The 24,544-nt window shown below is 35.9% G+C and overlaps 1 protein-coding gene across 1 annotated transcript; it reads left to right on the forward strand.

Moving 5' to 3' along the window:
- The first annotated feature begins 56 nt into the window (after positions 1-56).
- LOC140137975 (estradiol 17-beta-dehydrogenase 8-like) lies at positions 57-23,680 on the forward strand. Its single transcript, XM_072159801.1, has 7 exons — positions 57-166; positions 12,463-12,785; positions 13,163-13,258; positions 19,346-19,431; positions 19,924-20,008; positions 20,765-20,882; positions 22,808-23,680. Exons 1-7 carry the CDS (start codon positions 127-129, stop codon positions 22,822-22,824), a joined length of 765 nt encoding a protein of 254 aa, XP_072015902.1. The 5' UTR covers positions 57-126; the 3' UTR covers positions 22,825-23,680.
- The last annotated feature ends 864 nt before the right edge of the window (positions 23,681-24,544 follow it).

Raw genomic sequence — 24,544 nt, forward strand, 5'->3', positions numbered from 1 at the left:
CGCAATCAAGAGGTCAAATGATCAAGGTTCACATTTTATGACGTCATTTTGTAGTAATTTGATTGGTTGATCAACTTTAGGCACAACTCGTAGTCTGGTAAACATACAGCCTGTAGGAAATTAATTATGGCAGCAAAACTTGCAGGAAAAGTGGCATTAGTTACAGGTAAAATTCGAAATATTACTACATATGATTATCTCATAAAATAATATCATTGTTTCTACAAAGTAAAATGCAGGTGCATTGAAATTGTTCAGTCTGACAAGTTTTGGTCACAGTCACACCGCGCAAGTTAGCGTGCTGTAAGCTTTTTGTACAACTTGCACACTTCTAAATCTCATGATCTATAAAGTACGTAATAGAAGTTCTATATAACTATGTTATCAATAATCAATATGCCAGAATCTGCCACATCACATCAGTTAGGCCATGGGAATATAAGTTTTAGATATGTGTCAGTCACTTTTTCAAATCACATGTGGCTGTTTTTCATTATTACTTTCATTAGGCTTCATCTAGTTGAAAGTTGTCCACGTCAGGTTCTTAGCTAGCCACCCGTCTGGCCGTCATTTTAGACGGCCAGTTTGCTCCTGGAACGGGCAAAATTAATGCCTTTGACAGATGCTATATTATAAATTGTATGTTTTGAGAAGCTAATTGCCCTTTTTAGTAGACCCAATTTGTAGAACAAGACCGTATCAGCACATATTTGAACTCTTTGAACCCCCAATGGGCTATAGATGTCTGGTAAATGTTTTAAAGATCAAATTAGGACAGGCAATTTTTTTCAAATGACGGGCAACCCTCAATTTCTAGCTAAGACCCTGGTCCACGTCCAACTTGATCTTAGTTTCATCAGCACAGACATCGACTACTATCATACTAACATTTTTAACGGAACATGACTCTCCACTAACTTGAACAATAAATAGCCCTGAAACAAGTAGTGGAAGATCGTGATGGATGGTCCCCAGTAAGTTTATCCGCACAGCATGCTAGGAGATCGGTAGTCAGAATAATCAGACCCAGAACAAAATATTAATTTCTGACATGATCCTGTTCTGGGTCTGAACTGTTTCCATATGAAATCTTGATGGCAAATTGGACAATAGAAGCACATGGTTCTACGTGACAGCTTTTTAATCCCTATTCATGTTACGTGAATCACGCTATTGTGGACCATCCTTCTGATATTTGAGTGTTTGGACAAGCGGAACGGTCTTTTGTCTACCTCTCTGTTTGTAAACAAACCAGGAGGTCGAAATCGTCCTCCTTGCCGAATACGAAAGTCAGCGTAATAGTACGGCACTAGGAGATCGGGAGCCAACATGACACGGCGCACTGCAGGAAAGTTTTTTACCCGCAGTAATTGAATTTGTGTGGCCGGCACTTGCTATCGGGGAAATGTACACAATAAGTTCCCACCATAGCGAGATAGACACCCTTATGATAAAGGACGCGACGGTGGGATGTTTCTCACTTTCGAAGTATGGCAAATTGGCCATTGGCAAAAGGAGGGCAGTCTTTAATCTGGGTAAAACCTGGCAAATTCAAGACTTCACCCACTTCGTGCAGCACCATCCTATTGTGTCCGCCATATCTCCAAAAGGCTAATTGAAAGGAGGTATCGTATCGTTCATGAGTGCAGAGATCAAAGCTAAATACCGTACTCAAATAGTGGTGTACAAATACCGTATTCACTCGATAGTTAGCATATGTGCCTTCTATCGAGGGCTTTTGAAAACGTGCAAAAATGAAAAAAATGAACAGCGCCATCCACAAGTGACAAAAGTGTAAAGGGTTTTGAGCAAATCATCGATACACAGCTATATACGAACAATTAAACCTACAAATTGGTGTGTTAACCACATTAGCTCAGTTGGAAAAGTGACAGACATTGAATCATCTTAAGAAGAGCGAACTGAGCAGGAGTTCGAGGCTCGTTATAAACTTTTCCGTTGCTTTATTTTTATTTTGGGGTTTGAGCTTTTCTTGATAAATTTAATCTTTTTTTGCTTTGTTTTTCATTTTGTTTCTTTATTGTTTCTTATTTGCTTTATTTTGTTTCTTTTTTTGTTTCTTTTTTTGTTTCTTTTTTTGTTTCTTTTTTTGTTTCTTTTCTTTTCTTTTTCTTCTTTCTTTTTTGTTCTATTCATACTGGGGTCATGTGCTATTTATTCAACCATATTAATAGCTCAATGATTCAACAATGTAGTTGGGTATTCCCTCAATGTTAATGAGGTGGTCCTCTTTGCCATTACACGCTACAGAAATTCCATATTTTTCAAAGGCTCTGATGATGGTTCCCTTCTATCAAATGACTATCATTGAAGTTCATTGAGTTCCGCAGTCTATTTCAAAATACTGACTTCGTTTTACATCAAGAAGGACACAATATCTGCGACTTATGCGACTCTGCGATATGGACATGCTTTTTAACCACAAAGAAATCTTTTGCATTTTATAATTTTAATCTTATCCATTATACTGTTATGATTTTGTGCAATACGAAAAATAAAAAAACAAAGAGCGTGTTTATAGTGAGCCAGATTATGCGGTATTTAGCTGGACTGCCACGCAGTCTATTTTGTTTATGTTTTACTAACCATTGCAAATCTAGACTACGCGGTAGTTTAGCTAAATAACGGAAAGATCAGGGCTATTTTAGAAGAAAAAAGTCACTGCACGTTAGCAAACGTAAAATCTAAAAGATCAGCTAGCGGAGACAAGCTTGAGAGGGAGGGGTTGCTGGCAGAAGGTTGTCTCCCCTCGAGTTCTGTAAACTTTTACAAATCACACGTTTAAATCACACATTTTACTGACTCGTTTTTAACGTTAAGGGCTGAGAGCTGAGAACACATCAATCAGACATACCAAATTGCATTCTGAATACGAGGAATAGCCTTAACTGATATCAAATAATTTTGAATTTATGAAATTTGCGATATAATACAAATTTTATGATTATGATAACAGTCCTCGAAGTAAAGTTTATCAATCTAATGATATGCACTTAAAGTTGAAAATTGACACATGTCTGGTTCACTAATGTATTTCACTAATTCATTTAATTGACTTGTCATTATTTTTAATTACCTACAGCTTCATGAAAGTACACACTAGGATCATTAATGTCATTAAGTTTATGGTATTGATGGTATTGATATACAAAAATGAATACAAACTCTGCAAAAATGCATAAAATGCACACAGGTGCCTACAATTGCACGAAATTTATATCTGTAAAATGTCATAATAATAAAAATAAAAACTCCTTTTGATTTACTGAGAAGGGTAGGTTTCATTTAAAATGACATTCCATTTAATTGAATTATCATTTTTGATAACTCCATAAAAGTACACAGAACCTCTTTATTAAATGTTGAATGAAATTACACACGTGTCCCTACCATCTCCTAACCTGTCGCACAGTAGCGTAACATTCTCAAAATGTGATAAGATTTCTGCAACTTAAGTGATGCAAAGGTGCATAAGTTGTCGGCAAATTGAATAAAAAAAGTTGCATATAAATTTCATTACAAAAGATTAAACACACTCTTCATGCATGAACTAATTGTCTATACTGCTTTTTGAGAAAAACAGCTTTTTTTAATTGTGCAAGTATTACTTGTTCGACATTCCATTTAATTGAATGAGAAAAACAGCTTTTTTTAATTGTGCAAGTATTACTTGTTCGACATTCCATTTAATTGAATGAGAAAAACAGCTTTTTTTAATTGTGCAAGTATTACTTGTTCGACATTCCATTTAATTGAATGAGAAAAACAGCTTTTTTTAATTGTGCAAGTATTACTTGTTCGATTTGATTCAATTTGAGTTCGGATAAAGTGTTGATGAATAGAAACTAAAAGAATAGGTTTGGTACCTTAAGGAAAATGTTCATTGAAACAAAACCAAATAATTTACTCACTATTGACAGTTTCGCCTATCATGGTTGACAGGCATCATCAGAATGATGATGGATGATCCTTACTTCGGTAGGATTAGCCCTACCGAAGTAAGGATCATCCATCATCATTCTGATGATGCCTGTCAACCATGATAGGCGAAACCGTCAATAGTGAGTAAATTATTTGGTTTTGTTTCAATGAAAATTTTCCTTAATGTATATCTACAAACCTGATGAATCTATTCAGTGATTTAAGGTTTGGTACCATTTTCAAGCCTTACTATTTGTTTTATTATTTCTTTTATATCGCCTTTTGTGGATGTAAGGGCTTTTACAACAAAATAAATCTACCCCTTTTCTAGAAACCACCTTTGCAATCAAATTTGAGCCCATTTGTTTGTACTACTTTATGTAACTTAACCAATGCTCTCAAAATCAAAAAGAAAAATTGAAATATCTTATTAACTTTTTTAATTATGAATTTTTAATTAAATCCGGCAAAATGAAATTTTTGATCAAAGCTATAGCTTTCATTAATTACAATGATTTTTTTTCCAAACATAGTGACCCCAAGACAGTTCCTTTTGGTTTTAATAATTAAACAACATTCTAGGCTACTATTATACATCAAAACAATTATTTTCCTAAAATTTTATATGCATTTTAAGTTCAGATTTCTAGAAATTCCCTAAGATTTCCCAAAAGGGAAATATATACGATATCTTCAGAAAGGAAGGTGGTATGAAGGTCAAACAACCACCAAATTGTGTATTTTTACCCACACTATAATACCATGCCAATAACTCAATTTCAGCCAAAAGTGGATGTAAGGGTTTTTGCAACAGAGCTCTTCATTTGTTGTTACTTTTCATATTTACCCTTACATTAAAAATGTTCATTCTCTATAAAAGAAACATACAAATTTATGGGCGGGTTTTTCAAATGTCGAAAGGATGCGTGCAAATTGAAGTGGTGTGAATTACAAAATATCCAGTATAAGTTGGACACATTTCAGGGAATTGGAAAATTGGAGTTGGAGTTGGGTGAGGTATGAAGGACTTAAGTAATATTAGAAAGTTAGTCTGAACCGAAAAAAGGAATTGAAAGAACGATAAAAATCAACCTTGATTTAAGTTAAAACAGTTTCAGATCTGGTGTCTTTATTTCGCATTGTGTGCTCTCATTCAAATTACACGGTGACTCGTGGACAAAGAGTTAAAATGGGTATCGCCGTAAAATGACTCATGAAAGTTAAAGGGTTCACTTTTTTCACAAAAGGTGAATATTGAGTGTGGCATCAATAATGGGAAAGTTCAACTTGGTTCTTACATGAATATTGATTTGTTGACGTATTGCGCTTTTTTACTCACCCTGTATATATGTTTAATACCCAAATGATTTGATGTGCTCATCATTAAGTGTCTATGTGTTTAGTTTAGCGTTGAAAGTATTCAATTTAGTATTTATCTCTCTATACTTTTACCAAGTAAGCACCTAGAAGAGTTTAAACCGGTTGATTTCAGATGCATTTAGCAAATGAAAAAACAATCATTTTTGTCTCGCCTGATAAGGCAGGAGACTATATAATCACTTTTCCGTGCAGATGTGTGTATGTGTGTAGGGGTGTGTGGGGGTGTGTATGTGACAAATTTGGTTAAAGTTTTGGTTAAAGTTTGCCTTCCGCCTATTTTCTCGGAGACTATGAGTGGCACGTTCCTCAAACTTGGTGGGTGGGTGCATCTTGACCCGAGACAGAACCGGTTTGTATTGGTTAGTGCGTCAAGGTCACTGAGGTCATGTAGGGGTCATCTGAGGTCAAATTAGTAAAAACTGTCTTATGGGCATGAAACTTGGTTGGTACAGTCAACATTTAAAGCCAAATTTTTGGAAGGTCATTTCAAGGTCACCAGGGTCATCTGAGGTCAAATTAGTAAAACTGTCGTATGGGCATGAAACTTGGTGGGTGCAGTCAACATTTAAAGCCAAATTTTTGGAAGGTCATTTCAAGGTCACCAGGGGTCATCAGAGGTCAAATTAGTAAAAACTGTTGTACGGGCATGAAACTTTGTGGGTACAGTCAACATTTAAAGCCAAATTTTTGGAAGGTCATTTCAAGGTCACCAGGGGTCATCTGAGGTCAAATTAGTAAAAACTGTTGTACAGGCATGAAACTTGGTGGGTACAGTCAACATTTAAAGCCAAATGTTTGGAAGGTCATTTCAAGGTCACCAGGGGTCATCTGAGGTCAAATAAGTAAAAACTGTTGTACGGGCATGAAACTTGGTGGGTACAGTCAACATTTAAAGCCAAATTTTTGGAAGGTCATTTCAAGGTCACTAGGGGTCATCTGAGGTCAAATGAGTAAAAACTGTTGTAGGGGCATGAAACTTGGTGGGTACAGTCAACATTTAAAGCCCAATTTTTGGAAGGTCATTTCAAGGTCACCAGGGGTCATCTGAGGTCAAATTTAGTACAAACTGTTGTACGGGCATGAAACTTGGTGGGTACAGTCAACATTTAAAGCCCAATTTTTGGAAGGTCATTTCGAGGTCACCAAGGGTCATCTGAGGTCAAATTAGTAAAAACTGTTGGTCGGGCATGAATCTTGGTGGGCATGAAACTTGATGGGTATGGTCACCATCAGCCAGATAATTGTGCCCAGCCGATAACCACCAAATTCATTTACCTCTACCAAAAGTAATCGCAAAAGCAGGTGGTCACGAAAGCAGGCGAGACTCGTGGTTCGAGAACCGCCTTGTTTTAAATAATTATCATAATTATGGTTCAGCAGTGCATTTTTTCACTGTCTGGACTCCTTTCTACTAATATATCGCAAATAAATAAATTATATGGTCTTTAAAGGTTTCCTTGAACATGTTTTAGGAAAGTCGCACTTTTAGCCTTTTTCACACTAATTTGGCCATAAGTATTGTAAATTTTGATAATGAAAAAGTCCCGAAAATTGAGCGAGAGGGATTATCAAGCTGCCCCGGTTACCAGGTCTGCATGCCATACAGGCTGCGCACTTGCTTTTTTATTGGTGTCCCCGGTGGCATATCAGCGGTGAGCGGTGATAAAAATGTTCCTGATGGTCATAATTTTTGGCCTGTTTTACTGGGACAATTGCGCACGAAGCGCACAAAACCTTTCCATTTTACACTATTTTAGCACAAACCAAGGTGATATGTTGTGGTAATTACACTGTTTTTGCCCCAAAATTAAGGTGTTTAACGGTATATTTCTGTTCGATGGAGCTGCCCCACGCCTGTTGTGGATTTTCTCGTCCAGAAGCTTTCCCCCACGAGTGACCGAAACATTGGGAGGAAAGGGCGTTACCAGAGGCGTTGTGAGGCAATATTTGCTTGATTTCCCATGCCAATTGAATGTTCGACTGATCACCACAAACTATACAATATAGGACATAGGATTTCCCGACTAGATCAGTCTTACTTTGTGGGAGAACTTCTTTAATTTCTTAGTCATTTTTCGGGCTGAAACTAGTATAGAAATATTTAAGCACGGATTTTTAATTCTCACTGCACGGATTTCTATTCTCACTGCACGAACGTGCCAGGAGGCACGTTAAAATAGCCCCTGGGAAAGATTGTCTCACTATAAACACGCTCATTGTGTAACATGTAAAATTCCGCTCCGATTCAATTGTGCCGGTTAGATTGTGTGCTTTATTGAATGGCCAAAAATACGCCAACAATGACATAACAGCAAGCCAAAGACGAATTCTGATCACCAAGTGGGTTGGAGAAGTATGGGAGGACATTGGCACTACAATGAAGGGAACCAGACATAGACCTACTGACATACATGTATTTCGAGGAGCATAACAAACACCAAATCTGACCAAATTCGCTGTCGTAGTGCACGTTACAATATGACCGTTGCTATGTCAACTGGATCACGCTTTCTTTGTTACGAACCACTGATCAAAATGATCACAACACAAAGTCTATGGCATATCAAAATTCGGAACAGGTGTGTGAGCCCAGGCTTGGAGCAGTAACCAATGGTTACTAACGTGCACTACGACAGCGAATTGGTGTCGTATGACCTTTGACATGCATGCATTCTTTTGTCCCCGCTTTTGTCGAGAGTGACATGGTCTTTCAATTCGTGCCGAGTGTCCTTGGCAGACTTGACTATGCTTCAGTGGTCATGAAAGGATTCAATAGATACCCTCTGCCCCACTAATCTGAAGCTATTGTCTAAAATTGCTCCTGGGAAGATGTATCGTAAGAACTCAGTCCTCAAATGATAGTCATATAACGACCAAAAGATAAATGACTGATGACTATCATTGAGGACTAAGTTCCGCAGTCTAGGTGAAGCTGAGTCCTATCAAAATCAAACAGAAAACAATTTCATGCCTAATTTTAACATCGGGATTTTTTTTCAAATGTATATCCAACAATAATCCGATTATTCAACATTACTGAAAAAAAATGACCGAGAATTTTCAAAGCAAAAAGGCGTATTTCTGAATTGTGCTGAGTTCAACATGTATCGACCGACTTTTAGCACGACTATGCGTAACAAATCGCAAGGGAAATGTTACGTGTAATCCGATTATCACTATATCAGCTGGATCACGCTTTTGAGTTCTGCACCACGATCGATATGATCGCAATACAAAGTCTATGGCATGCAACGCCATGAAATTGGATGTAGGGATGAAATTTTAAAGTTGACCCAATTATTCGAAGTGTTACGTGTAATCCGATTATCACTATGTCTATTAGACACAAAATGAGCGTATTTATTTGCCTTCAAAAAGGTGAGTGATCCAGTTACCAAGGAGTTATGTAACCACTCCACTTTTAATCCAACTGATCTCTAATTGTTCCCTTTGGTAAAAATAAATAAATAAATAAAAAGCCCACAAAAAACCTTCAAGAATTGTCAAATGTAGGCCTATATTCGTAGTTTAAAAAAGACCTGTAAAACAAACATGGCAGAGAAAAAAATCCAAATAGTGAAATACTGAAAAACAGATTTGAACTTCATCGAGTCTCGAACTCCAGCGTTTTACAAACTGAGCTAATGGGGTTCAGACATACATTTGCAGGTGAATTGTTCGTACATGTATATAGGTATGTGTTGAATAAATAACCCATGATCCCAGTATGAATTTTAAAAAAATTTAAAAAAGCAAATAAGAAACAATAAAGAAACAAAAAAGAAACAATAAAGAAACAAATTGAAAAACAAAGCAAAAAAATAAAGAAAGAATAAGTAGTTGAAAAAAATGAGTGTTAGATTAAATTTATCAAGAAAAGCTCAAACCCCAAAATAAAAAGCAAGCAACGGAAAAGTTTATAACGAGCCTCGAACTCCTGCTCAGTTCGCTCTTCTTAAGATGATTCAAAGTCTGTCGCTTTACCAACTGAGAGCTAATGTGGTTAACACACCAATTTGTAGGTTTAATTGTTCGAATATAGCTATGTGTATCGATGATTTGCTCAAAACCCTTTACACTTTTGTCACTTTTGTGGATGGCGCTGTTCATTTTTGCACGTTTTCAAAAGCCCTCGATAGAAGGCACATATGCTAACTATCGAGTGAATACGGTACATGATCTACTACTAGGGAGGCCTTAGGTGCCGATTATTGCATAAATAAAGCATTCACAAGCAGCTTGACGATCCAGAACTTGAAACTTTTATTTGTGGAAATAATGAAACATTTTGTAAATAATGAAAACCTTTACAAGTAGTTTTAAAACTCTCATCCATACCTTGGAGTAGAAATTGACAGCAAGATGAGCTAGAATGTTCACTATCAGAAGTTGACATCTAAAGCCAACAAGGTGCTAGGATTCCTCAAGAGGGAGGAACTTGTAGTTTTGCCCAAGAGATCAGAAAGACACAGCATACAGAATGCTGGTAAGACCAATAGGCCTACTGATATAAAATTGGATCGGTTGAGCCCATATTTATTGGTCGAGCTATGAGTTTTAAAATATTGGACGAGACGTAGTCGAGTCCAATATTTTACAAGTCATAGCGAGACCAATAAATATTGGGCGTAAAGCATCCAATTTTATCATTATTATGTTTTGGATCCAATATTATCACAACTTGGATCCATCAAAACATAATAATGGAGTATGTCGGATGCTCATGGGACCCATCCCTTATAGGACAAAGGATATTGTAGCCATTATGGAGCTGTGCAAAGAAATGCAGCAAGATTCTGTATTCTGACAACAGGCAACTCAACAGTGTCTTAGAAATGATCAGGGAGCTGTGATGGGAAGCGTTGCAAGACGGAATGAGGGATGCCAGATCAAGAAGAATACTCACAAAGTTAATACCACAGTTTCTTCCATAGAATGGTGACACAGACTAGAATGACTTGGACGAGATGGAATTCAGCCTGTATTTCAGTGCAAACTTGAAATAGGGTAGTGTCAGTAACAAAAATGTCATCCCGATTTAAAAATGACACCTCTGATTTGCCCAATTTTGTCAAGTTTGCCAATTGCTGCGAATAGCTACACACACTTCCTCCCAAATAAACTACAGGGAACTCCTAATCACAGACCAGGGGTTAAGATATCTGTGATGAAATTTGACAATTCCCTGGCCGTGGATAGCCTGCTGGCCAGCAAAAAGGAGATGGGGAAATAAAAACGAACAAACCCGGTGGTAATTAATTGGTGGGGAAAGTTTTTGTGGCCTAGGATGAAAATCACCTAAGTTACCAAACAGCAAATAAAAAATCAAGGTGAAACAGGAAATAACATTTAGTTGGAGAAATGTAGGAAAAAGATTTTAAAAACTGAGACTAAACATCTTAGAACTAGCTACAGAAAGAGCAGATATTGTCTTAACATTAATCACAAAGCAAATATTTAAACAACAACTCAATAAATCACAAATGTGCATTAACAAAATCACAGGCCAAAATCTTAACAGTTTACAAGACAGAAAAAAGTTCAGGCCCTAAAATCTTGCCAATAACAACCTGTGCTAAACATAATTGTCAAACATAAAAGCTTAACATCAAATATAAGAAATCACACAGTAATAATGTGACCCATAATGTGAATATTCAATATTGCAACTTCTTACCCTAGCTGTGTGTACATCGCTACTACTCTATGAACCGATGATTGCCATTGAAAATTTGCAATTAAAATATTGACCTAATTTGTTTAGGTCTTTAAACACCTTCGCACATGAAAATACATAAATTTTACACAAATTTGGGATTTTCACGCTTCAGCCGTGTTAAATGATTGATTGCCAAGGAAATGATATGCAAATTCAGCAGACATGTACACAGGAAAGGGAAAGCCAGCTGCAAAATATTGGTCATTGATCCAAATTATCATTGACCCGGTCAATATTGACCCATCTGCAAAACAGAAAATGTTACAGCTACACCAGATGGTGACGAACAGGCAACTGTGGCAAAACTAAATTTGTAACAATAACATATTTCCTTACCTTTTGGATATTTGGATAATTTGTTTTTGGTCTGTGTGTGCAGAAGGGTGGGGGTAATAACATTTTTCAAATAAAGATAGGTGGTTCATAAAACAAAAGCATGATGGTATTGTAGCCTCAGCTGCCTCGCTTGAATTGAGCATCACCTCAGCTGCCTCGCTTGAATTGCGCATCACTAGTATTACAAAAGGGCAATTATTTTAATTAGGGTGACACATGTGACAGTTTCAATAAAGTTTCAGTCAAATCGGAGCAATTTACAATTCGATCTTCAAATGACATTTGCCATTGGATGACATCTGGTTGTTCCATATACCACACCTTCAAAATTATTTCCAGCAAGTATTTGCCCAATTAGAGCCATTTTTTGAAATTTTGTAAAATACATACATATGAGTAACCACTTGTGGTGTACAGAACACTTTTTCCAATATTTGCTGAAAAAGTGTAATCACATACTGCCGTATAGTAAAGTATCCTATACGCCACTATGTGATACACTTTATCCTGTTTACGGAATACACAATATGTGATACAGAGATTTCTACCTTTTTACCATTTTCCTAGCTTTCACCAATTTTATTAGTTTTTATTTCTTTAACCCTAATGCCCGAAGGGCTTTTTGGCAACTAGACAGGAAAGAACTTAGGGTAATTGCATCATCACATCTCATGGGATGCCTGCATGCACAGTGAATTCGTTTGTAGTATTTTGTAGTACCCAGGCCTGTTAGCGTTAATTATTAATTAATCACTTAACTTTCAACGTTGGGATTTGGCATAATTGAAAGATATTTTAAACCTGTAGACAAAAATTGCAAAATGACCAAAAATATGTAATAGTTAATATTAATAGATTATTGAACAGACTCAAAAGGTACATATTTTACATATTTCATATTTTCCAGGGGAGCCCCCTCATTCAATCCGGGATTCAATCATTACATTTTTACACTCCATCAAGATTTAACATGCAAGATGCACCCGGGTAAGACACAGTAATAAATGCACACATTTCGGTAACTACCGGAAATGTGCAGTTGATCAGGATATTATTTTGATGTTTCTTTTGTTTGTAACCTGTAGGTGGAGGAAGTGGAATAGGGAGGGCTGTATGCCAATTATTTGCCAAGCATGGTGCCAAAGTAGCAGTTGTAGATGTCAACCCTAAAAGTGCAGAAGAAACAGCACAGTCATTGGCTCAGATTACAAATGATACAGGATCTCATTCAAGCTATGCAGTGGACATATCAAATCATGGTGCAGTGGTTGATTTAGTGAAGAACATTGGAGAAGTCTATAAAGCGGTACCTGATGTGCTTGTTAACTCAGCTGGTATCACAAATGATGATTTCATGTTGAAAATGGAGGAGTCCAAATTTGATAATGTCATTGCAGTAAATCTAAAGGTATAACTATTATGAGCTTGGGTGTGTAAGTTGCAGATGTAAACCTTGTATTTAAAGCAGGATTAAACAAACATGCATTATGCAAAAATACTAGAAAATATCCTTGGACTTCTTGAAATGAAATGCAGTGTCAGTGGGCAAATTGGTAACAATAAATTGCAAGTGCCGGTGCCCAAGTTAATAGTTTTTCTGCATTTTTGCTTTGTTTCTGCCTGGGAGAGCAGTTTGTTATTAGCATCAATTCAATAAATACTTTTGTATAAAATTAGCATTATCTTAAATGTAATAAGCCTAGATTAAATGTAGCCATTGAATTCAAATGAGTAATATTGTCAGTTTCTAAATGAAAGAAATCATAACTTGTTGTTTTATTACAGGGCACATTTCTGATGACACAGGCGGTAAGTCAAGCCATGACACAAGCACAGACCCAGAATGGAGCTATTGTAAACATTGCAAGCATAGTTGGAAAGGTAAGCCCTGCACCAGCTTCCATTACCTCCTACACCAGGCCGTTTCAAAGCGATGTGCAATTTAATTATTTAATTATTCAGGTTGTTGCATGATGGTCGGCTGCAGTACGGACTTTGTCTGCGGGCTGTCTTAGAAGCCTGCTGACATTGCCGCATTGCAGCTGGCCAGCACAGATGTGCTTCCTTGGTGTGTTCTTATATAATGTTATTTGATAAAGGGGTACTACACACCTGTGGTAAATTTGTGACTATTTTTGCATTTTTCTCAAAAATAATAACACACTGGTAGTAAAAATTATGTATATTATTGGGGCAAGGAATCCAATTACTACACTGAAATTTCAGTGACTCAAGACAAGCGGTTCAGTATATATGATAGGAAACGAGGTACATGCTAGCGGTACCTTATTTCTTATCATAAATAACAAACCACTTGTCTTGGGTCACTGAAATTCCAGTGTAGTAATTGGATTCCTTGCCCTATAATATACATAACTTTTGTTACCACTGTGTTATTAGTTTTTGAGAAAATGCAAAAATAGACACAAATTTATAGAGGGTGTAGTACCCCTTAAATCCATGGTATGTAATTCTTTTGTATGTGTGACATAGCTAAATTCTGCATATGCAGCTTATTTGTGAAAAAATAACCTAACAGAGTCAGAGAGTCTAATACTTAACAAAGGGAAAAATGTCTAGCATTGTTTGCCTCTCAGAAAGAGAACTTTATTAACAACTTCTAATTTATCCTTATGAATATTATGAATAAGATAATTATGATACAAGAGGAGATGTGCTCTAGCACAATGAGTTTGGTGAAATAACCAGTTTAATAGAAATGCACATCTATTGTGATCTCAGGGTTGTGGAAAAACCAGGACATTAGATGTGATATGTAATGGTAACATTTTATAATGTTTCCATGCTAAAATTATTATATTTTATTTATCATATGAACTTGATGCTTTATGATTATGATACAATTATACTAATCTCTTATTGGTATCAATTAGGTTGGTGGTGATTAACTACAACAGATATTATAAAGATATGTCAATTTTACATATATAAAATTGAGATTCCTATCAGGTTATTTTATATCAATGAATAGCTATTAATTAAGAGAATTTGGATTAATAAGGGAGAAATCAAGTTTATGCTCCTAATTAAAGCAGTGAGCAATTTATTGCCGAAATTAATTAACATAGAGGGAGTATAACAATTTTATAGAGAGTTAAAATCTGGGTGGAATTTGGATTTCCCCAGGGCCTTAAATAATTAGGTAAAATTGGGAATCTTACATCACAGACCTCCCAAGATGGCACAATTAATATGGGCGGACAAAAGAGATGAAATTGCCCTCTTTTGTTCTGATCTTCCTACCTGCATATTTTGGAACTTATGTAAAAGAAATTTACATAGATAAAATGTGATTGGTTAGACTTTTATCAGTCCATGATTTTAGAGATGTAATTGGATAAAATATAAAGTGGGAGGAACTTAAAGCAAAGAATATTCTATTCCACTTTTTAAGATATGGGTGGACAACACCCAAACTTATAGAGTTCTAAATCTACCTTTGAAGCTAGCTGGAGTCTACACTCAGTAGCTGGAGTCTGAAAATATAGGCTCACTAAGAATTGGAGAACATGTCTTCTTGAGATGATGGTGTTAAAATAAATCATAATGAACTAACTGTATTGTGACTGGTACCAAATGCGTCTTGTTATTTATGTATGATGGACCAACACCCATCTAACCATAAGAAAACCAGTAAATATTAACCGCTTTCGGCCAGCAAGACATCGTAACATGGTAGCAGCGAAGTTTACTGAAACCCAGCATGTTCTTCAAGTGGCAATGCTGACATCTGTATATTTATCAATTTGATCATCTTATGTGGAGGAAGACTAACGGGATCCCAGTAGCTATGGGTGAGTTATCCATGTTTGTTAATGTAGTGAAATTGGCATTATGGTGTAAATTTGAATCCGACATTCAAATTGGTGTTAGTCACACCAGGCCTCGCATTAGAATATAGTTTAGAAATTTAATTTTCAGTCAAGCATTATGGCAGATGCAAATTTAAATTTTGGCTTTGATGATTCACCTTTTTATGCAATGATGACCTGTCTTAACCATTAGGTAATAAAATGAAATTTTAAAAGAAAATGGCAAAGTGGGCCGGATAAACTAAACAAGTCAGTTTACTTTAAATTTTTCATTGTAACTACTTACAAGCGATTTTAAATTACGAAAGTTCAACATTTTAATATGATATTGTATCTATTTGATTCAAACTATAAAGATGGCCATTTGTTACCCCAATTTGGGTACACTATTTTATCAGGAAGTGCCACTTCCTGAATTTCATCACTAAGGACTAGTCAGACGGACTTATGGGTGAAGTGATGAGTTTATTTTGTTTTCACTTTAGTCAGGAAGACTATTGTGATGTTTTGCCGCACCGGGCACCTTTTGGTACCACTCAATTAGGTACACAGTTTTATCACTAGGTACTAGGGTCGCACGAGACCTAATGGTGACGTGATGGGTTTTACTTTATCATTTTAGTCAGGAAGACTATTATGATGTTTTGCCGCACAGGCACTTTTTGGGCACCTCCAATTGGGTATGCCATTTTATCAGGGAAGTGCCACTTTCCTGATTTTATCACTAGGGACTAGGGTCGCACGAGATCTAATGGTGACGTGATGGGTTTAATTTTGTTACTTTGCTCAGAGAAGACATTTGTGATGTTCGCCGCACAGGCATTTTTTTTTTTTTTTATGATTTGGCTCTGTAAGATATAATGTTGAATTGTTGATTATAATTTGATTTCATAATAACTTTGAATTAAAGTTAGGATTTGTTTTGTGAAAAGAAAAGAAAATAACAATTAAACTTAATATGAATATATTTTATTTAAATATATGTTTTGAAGTGATACTGAAATGAATCAGTACCAGATCTTTCATTTACAATAATGCAGATCTACTTGTTGCATATCTATTGAAAGCATATAATTTTAGTTGTAACCTAGGACTGTTGGGTACAATTTATCACTAGGGACTAGGGTTTCAGACAAACTTACTGGTGATGTGATATTGTTATTGCCACAAAGGGCAATGTTTTGGCCACTCTGATGTGTTCTTGAAGAATTACGAGAGATGCTAATTTATAAATGGTTACAAAATGAGACTCATTATGCAACCAATTTGAAACGAACTGCCATGCTAAACTTTAAGAAAGCAACCAGCAACTTAACTGCTAATTAAGATGGAAACTTTGACTGCCGACAACAAAGGCAAAACTTACTATAATAACATGTTTTAACATATTATACACATGTTATAGGAAACTTTTAAATCGAAACTGTTCTAAAATTTATCATTAAAATTTAAACTATTTTGGATATATATGGAATTTACGAAGTGAAGAACCAAGAAAGTAACAATTAAGCAAGCAAGAAAGCAATTGAATAACAAAATGACACAAAGAATTACTAAATTTGTGTGACTAATATTAAACTTGAATGTTGAATATTTAATGCCATTTTCAGTGCATAACACATGTGGGTGGCTATGCCTAAGAGTTATCTGGGTGACCAACAGTCTTCCAAAACCATGCCGCCTTACGTAAGGCATGAGATGAAAGCACCTACAGGTATTGCATACCATGAACTGCTACATAATAATGTATTGAACTTGGCTGCTTTTATACAGCTTTGATCTAACCTCATCTTATAACTATTGCTGCTAACTACTACTAGATGTCCCAGATATCTATGTGAGCTGTCATCAGAACTTTCCAAGCAAGATCGAGTGAATGCGAATATATTATTCCATGTATTATATTCCACGGATCTTCACTTTGAACTTATTATTATGAAGATAATATGATTGCTTCTTGACTATATTGCTGATGCTCCCCTACATGCTTGAATGCATGTGTGACTGTAAACCACAGTGTATCCAGTTGATTTGTACATGTTATAATGCTAATATATTCATGTACTAGACCAGTGGAATCCACCACTCCATGTAATCCTGAGCCAAGGACTCAGATGACAATGGACATTTTCCATAACAACGGCGATGCATCCTTTTCTCCTTTCTGGATCTGAACATTTGCATAGTGTCAACAAAGATGACCTATTTACCTGCATTGCAAGGGATCTCCTTCAAACATGTCAACAAACTTTTCTTGTTATACATGTATATGAACTAACTTTTGAACTAACCTTTTCTATGGACACATAGGAGGAGACCAGCTGCATCCAGCGAACACAGTTTCCTACTTTATATGCATGCTTCCACAACGACATTTGGATCACCGAAACTTTTTACCTGCTTGACTTTATTTCAGTATCAAGTTGAACTTGAAGGTTTTATTGATCACAGACAGGACTTTGGAGAGTGTGTTTTCTACTTTCAATGACTTTCAATTTTTTTTTTATCAATGATGCTGAACTTTATGGGCCAAACATTGACTTTTGTTAACTTTAACCTGCCCAAAACAATGGAAACACAGTTCCATCCTTAGAGGAGGGGGCATGTGACATAGCTAAATTCTGCATATGCAGCTTATTTGTGAAAAAATAACCTAACAGAGTCAGAGAGTCTAATACTTAACAAAGGGAAAAATGTCTAGCATTGTTTGCCTCTCAGAAAGAGAACTTTATTAACAACTTCTAATTTATCCTTATGAATATTATGAATAAGATAATTATGATACAAGAGGAGATGTGCTCTAGCACAATGAGTTTGGTGAAATAACCAGTTTAATAGAAATGCACATCTATTGTGATCTCAGGGTTGTGGAAAAACCAGGACATTAGATGTGATATGTAATGGTAACATTTTATAATGTTTCCATGCTAAAATTATTATATTTTATTTATCATATGAACTTGATGCTTTATGATTATGATACAATTATACTAATCTCTTATTGGTATCAATTAGGTTGGTGGTGATTAACTACAACAGATATTATAAAGATATGTCAATTTTACATATATAAAATTGAGATTCCTATCAGGTTATTTTATATCAATGAATAGCTATTAATTAAGAGAATTTGGATTAATAAGGGAGAAATCAAGTTTATGCTCCTAATTAAAGCAGTGAGCAATTTATTGCGAAATTAATTAACATAGAGGAGTATAACAATTTTATAGAGAGTTAAAATCTGGGTGGAATTTGGATTTCCCCAGGGGCCTTAAATAATTAGGTAAAATTGGGAATCTTACATCACAGACCTCCCAAGATGGCACAATTAATATGGGCGGACAAAAGAGATGAAATTGCCCTCTTTTGTTCTGATCTTCCTACCTGCATATTTTGGAACTTATGTAAAAGAAATTTACATAGATAAAATGTGATTGGTTAGACTTTTATCAGTCCATGATTTTAGAGATGTAATTGGATAAAATATAAAGTGGGAGGAACTTAAAGCAAAGAATATTCTATTCCACTTTTTTTTTTTTTTTTGTACAACACCCAAACTTATAGAGTTCTAAATCTACCTTTGAAGCTAGCTGGAGTCTACACTCAGTAGCTGGAGTCTGAAAATATAGGCTCACTAAGAATTGGAGAACATGTCTTCGAGATGATGGTGTTAAAATAAATCATAATGAACTAACTGTATTGTGACTGGTACCAAATGCGTCTTGTTATTTATGTATGATGGACCAACACCCATCTAACCATAAGAAAACCAGTAAATATTAACCGCTCGGCCAGCAAGACATCGTAACAGTATGTATTTCATTTGTATTTTGATGTATTTTGTTTGACCCCTGGGCCAGACTGGAAATCAGTGTGGACCACTGAGTTTGTTCCCCAGGCAAAATAAGATCTAATAATAATAATAACATCCAAAAAGTAACATTACAAAACCACATTACAAAAACCATTCCTTAAATGAATGACTTACCTTAAAGAACTAGACATTTAGACATTAAATGAATTGATACAGTTGCTCACAAAGAGCTCAATTCTTTTTTAATTGGATTCTTCCAATTGGATTACCTTGATTCTTTTTAATTAAATATGTTGTTCATTTTATTATCTGTTTTTGCAGGTTGGAAATTTAGGACAGTGTAATTACTCAGCATCTAAAGCAGGAGTAGAGGGTTTCACTAGAACAGTAGCCAAAGAGTTAGCTAAGTAAGTTGATTAGATACGCAGAAGAGTTCATGGTCACAAGTTTCTATTTCACTATAGAAACAACCATGATGTGATGTATACTAGTAATATTAATTACTAGGCGGTCACCCGTATTTGGCGGTTCTCGGCTGTTGCGATTACCTGACTTATGGTGACTGTACCCAACCAAGTTTCATGCACATACAACAGTTTTTACCAATTTGACCTCATGACCCCTGGTGACCCCGAAATGACCCTCCAAAAATTTGGTTGCAAATGGTGACTGTACCCACCAAGTTTCATGCCCATACCAGATGTGGCAACAGCCAATAGCGTAAACAAAACAGACAATATGATGGCAACACTGCCTGGACGTTAGACGCCCCGTGCCGAGGTGCGTTTTTAGATCATATACTGGAAAATGTATGTATCTATTTAAAAAAATTAAAAGAGCAAGTTACTAAGGTGAACTAATTTAGTGATATTTTTTCTTCTTCTTTGTGTTTACCCTAGATTTGGGATAAGATGTAATGTAGTCTTACCAGGATTTATAGCCACACCAATGACAGCAGCAGTACCAGACAAAGTCATAGAAAAGGTACATGGATTTTAAACTAACGTGTTGCTAAGGAACGAGTTGTTTCACCTTTTTAAAACAATGTCAGCATATGGTATCAAATATTGCTTTCCCCTTAAGTTTTTTGGATTCTTTTATTTTAACACTAACCTTATCTCAAAAAATGATATACCTACTAATTTATGCAATTTACTTTTTAAAACTTTTTTAACAGATTCCCTTTAAAGTCCATATACTCTCAGTTGCTGGGATTGAGAGAGAAATCACAAGTGCTGGTCATTGTGTACACACTAGCAGCGGTAGTGTTGTGTGTTGCTACCAAGTTGGTTCCAGGTTAATTTGTAGCAAGTCAAGATGCTGACATGCCGAGTACTGCTAATTAAGGGTGGCTCTAGTGGCATACCCCCCCCCCCTCCCCATGTGGGATGCTGGCCACTGATGTTTAGATTATGAGACAATATGACCATTCTTTCCCCTGTTGAAAGTTGCCTTCTCCCATCTGGAAAATTCTGGCTATATCACACTAATCACCCTTTTTATTCTCCCCTCAAACTCACAGTCTCAAATGTTTGACGTTTCACTTGCTGTACTTAATTCTCTAAGTGGCACACTTTGTTTTTCCTACTTATTCAAAGAGGTACTGTATAATAATCCGGGTAAGATATCATCTTGGGAAATTAGGTCGTAGGATGAATTAATCAATTGAAACAACAGTCAAAATATATATTACAATCTATACTTGCCTTTGTTTGCACTCTCACTTTTCTTGTTTTTCAGTTCCAAGGTATTATACCATTAGGTCGTCTTGGGGAGCCAGAAGACATAGCAGATGTGTGTTTATTCTTAGCATCAGATCAAAGTAGTTATATCACAGGAGCTAGTATAGAAGTCACAGGTAAGATATCGGTAGGGCTGTTGTCGACAAGGCTGTTGTCGACAAAGTAATTTCCCTGATTGTCGACAAGCATGGACCTTGCTAAAAAACTAGTCATTGAAAATATTAGAGATAAACTTAACATCGCCATTTATATTTAACACAAAATAACTAGTGCATCAGTTTTCTATTTTCATTCGCAAGGGATGCAGATTCTTTCCATTACAATTCCAATATTCTGATGATGCGATCAAGCAAAATGAGTGATGTCGATCAAAATTAAAATTCAGTTTTCAATCTCATTATATGAGCCATTCTCAGAGCTTTATTTTGCTGAAACTCCCATCATAATGGTTCCAGAGATATGACCATTTTAGTGTTGCTCAGAAGAATAAAAAGTTGAATACTTTTATTGATTATATCTCAAAATCAGTATTCCCAACATCCGACTCATTTTGCTTGATCGCATCACATATGGTGTATACGATAATATTTTGATGTGAACTTGGTCACTGAACTTAACATTTTGACTTTGTTGATATATTGCTTTGCTTTGTCGATGTTGGATCTTGAGATTTGACGATTGTCAACAATTAAAGTATCTATTCCAGCTCCTGTGGCACCTCATTAATTTCACTGGACCTTTGGATGTATTATAATAGGTATAAGCATTTTGCTCTAAAATTCAATATAGCAGGGCTTTAGTGCTAGTTCCATGCCCCTCCAGTGAACATAGGCCTAATCCCACCCAGGACAATATACATGAGATGTCACTGGAGTTGGAACAGATAATATTATATCCTTCATTAATATATTCTCGTTCGTTAATTGGTTAAACGAGTATCATGTGACCAAAAATAGTTTTGCTATTTTACAAAACAGTCAAAAAGCCGATTGATGAGGGAACGAGGTACTATTCAAAGTACTATCTCCCCGGGAAATAGTTTTACTATCTCCCTCTGAGCGCGTATGACATCATATCCACGTCGCAGTTCCTAGTGGTCCGTGCAACTCGCCTCATACGTGGGATAGCACAGCCGGTTCTGGGGTATTAATGTGTCGCAAGTCATGTTGTCTTAGCAACTAAAATACGGCGGTTTCATGCCATAATCTGAGTTACATCAGGATTAGTATCTTAATATTGACGGCAAAATACTGACAGAGAACATGGTTACTCGTTTCACGGAGATATATGAGAGGTTACAACATTTTCACGGTAAGCTTTAGCCACTCAACTATGTGCGTGTTTTGTGCATGTAGGCCTACGTGCATTCAATCAAAACAAAGCGAGGCCAGTCTAGCCTTGACTACATAGCCGCTTTCGCCAAACATTTGACAAACAATTGTCGATCACAAACGTTTGCTAAACGTTTACGAAAACGTTTGTCAAACGTTTGGCGAAAACGGCTGTATAGGCCTAGCCTAGATTTATACCGAGGCCTATGACTATGATAAAGGCCTTGCGTTTCTAATATTTTAACCAATTAATGAACAAAGAATATATTAATGAAGGATATAAAACAAATATTTACTGCTCTTAATTCGGGATCTGGTGGAATCTATTGGTCCCCTCGGTGAACTGGAGACCGTGAGCCTACTATTTTCCCTCGACCTGGCGGTCTCGGGAAAATAGTAGGCTCACGATCTCCAGTTCACCTCGAGACAATAGATTCCACCAGATCCCTCATGAGCAGTAAATATTTGTATAATACTAATGCATAATCAGGCGATAGCGCAGACATTCTTCATTCATAAACCAACAAAATATGTCATAGGTTTGCATTGGTAATAGAAAAACTGTGAATTTAGTGCTTCCTCAAGAATATTATACTTTATGCTTAGGGTTAGGATTATGCTTGGGGTAGCAACCATTATTCTACTGTTGCTCTCTATGTTATTTATTATGACATGAATCAATATTATGTTATTTTGCTTTTTCTCTGCAGGTGGTTTATATATGTGATGTGAAGTTCAAGACACTGGAGGAACTGGCCTTATAGCTAGGATTATTGCAACAGCTGGAAAGACTATAATTATGGTGATTGTAGAACACATTACACACACATGTGATAACCCATAGACTTTCTGTAAATAGTTTTGAAATAATATTATGGATTGAAATATCATGTGATTTTAAAACTGTGATCCATTCAACAGATTGAAGAACAATCCTATTTTAATTATGAGAAGTGTGCACAAACATAAATGTGTGGCTTGTAACATGTTGGCACATCATCAACCTGATGGCACAGTTTGACAAACTTCAGGTTCATGTCAAATTTTCCACTTGTCATGAAGTTTTTCAATTTACATTAGCTGTCAAATTTATCAGCACTTTTAAATGTAAATACACAACAGTGTGGTAATTTTGATACACCATTTTGACATTCAAATGGGTAAAATATGGTGCTTACTTTCAACTAGCACTGGAATCATCAATGTGATTTGAAGTAGATGCTGTAATGAATTGTAGCATGGTTTCCTCGAAAGTGAAAAATATGGGCGAACCCCAACATCGTAACAACAAGACTGGACTACTGGTATATCTACAAAATCAATATGAATTCAAAGGTGATTGTTTATTACAACTGAACACTCAATTATTTATGTGCAAAATGCAGGCTAGCCCTAGCTGATGAAATAGACTATGTAACATGATAATAAAGATTCAACACTCTAAATGATGTTGTTGGTAAATTTATTTGTTGTCTTTGAATAATATAAATATACTATTTTTATAATAACAAAAATATACTGATGTAAGAAAAACAAAATTAATTATACAAATATTGAATGCCTGAGCATACAATGGTTACAAATAATGAATGTCTATGAATGCAATGGTAAGAATATTTTCATGAGCTGAAAAATGGAATGTTCCATTCAACAAAGTGTAGCCGAGTTGAATGGAACATTCCATTATTCAATGAATGAAAGTATTCCTTCCATTGCACATATGAAAAAAATGTTCGTTTGTTTTATTACTTTTATGAAACATATATAACATGGCTTTGCATGAGTTAACAAAAATGATTGTACAAATCGTAAACAAGTTGGCTACAATTTTTTTAGCAAGACAATATTTTAGTGCAATATATTCTTGTATCACTAGAACACAGCTAGCATACTTACTTTTATGTAATTACTAGCGGGAGACCCGCGCTTCGCGCGGGTCCCCGCTAGTTGAGTAAACGGGAGCGGTTAGTAAAGCGGGAGTGTTTAGTAAGCGAGGAATAAGCGGTGATGATAATCATGCTGTCTTGGTGTAGATTATTCATCCAGCAATAATCAGATGTTGATAATCATGTTAGCTCCTGTCATGTAAGAAGCTAAACTTTTATTTAAGTGAATATCCAGATCTGTGATAATGTTGTTATACTCACTCAATCCTTCAGATTTATTTTGCAAATCTGTCACCCAATGACCCCTTTTTTCACCAGCTTACACCCAATGACCCCCCTTTTTTAAATAGAAATTTACACCAAATCTGCAAATATTTTAGGCCCTTCGCGCGCATTGTGAACAAATTTAAAATTTTTGTAGCAATTTCAGTTTCAAAAAGGCAAATTTTCACAAAACGTTGCCCAGAAAGGGCAGTTTTACGGTTAATGGCACTGAATTTTAGCGTTCTCACACATTTTCTTGGAGGCCCCCACTACTGAATAACCCCCTTTTTGACCATA

This window comes from Amphiura filiformis, chromosome 17 (genome assembly GCF_039555335.1).
Source record: "Amphiura filiformis chromosome 17, Afil_fr2py, whole genome shotgun sequence".
In the NCBI taxonomy this organism is placed as follows: Eukaryota; Metazoa; Echinodermata; class Ophiuroidea; order Amphilepidida; family Amphiuridae; genus Amphiura; species Amphiura filiformis.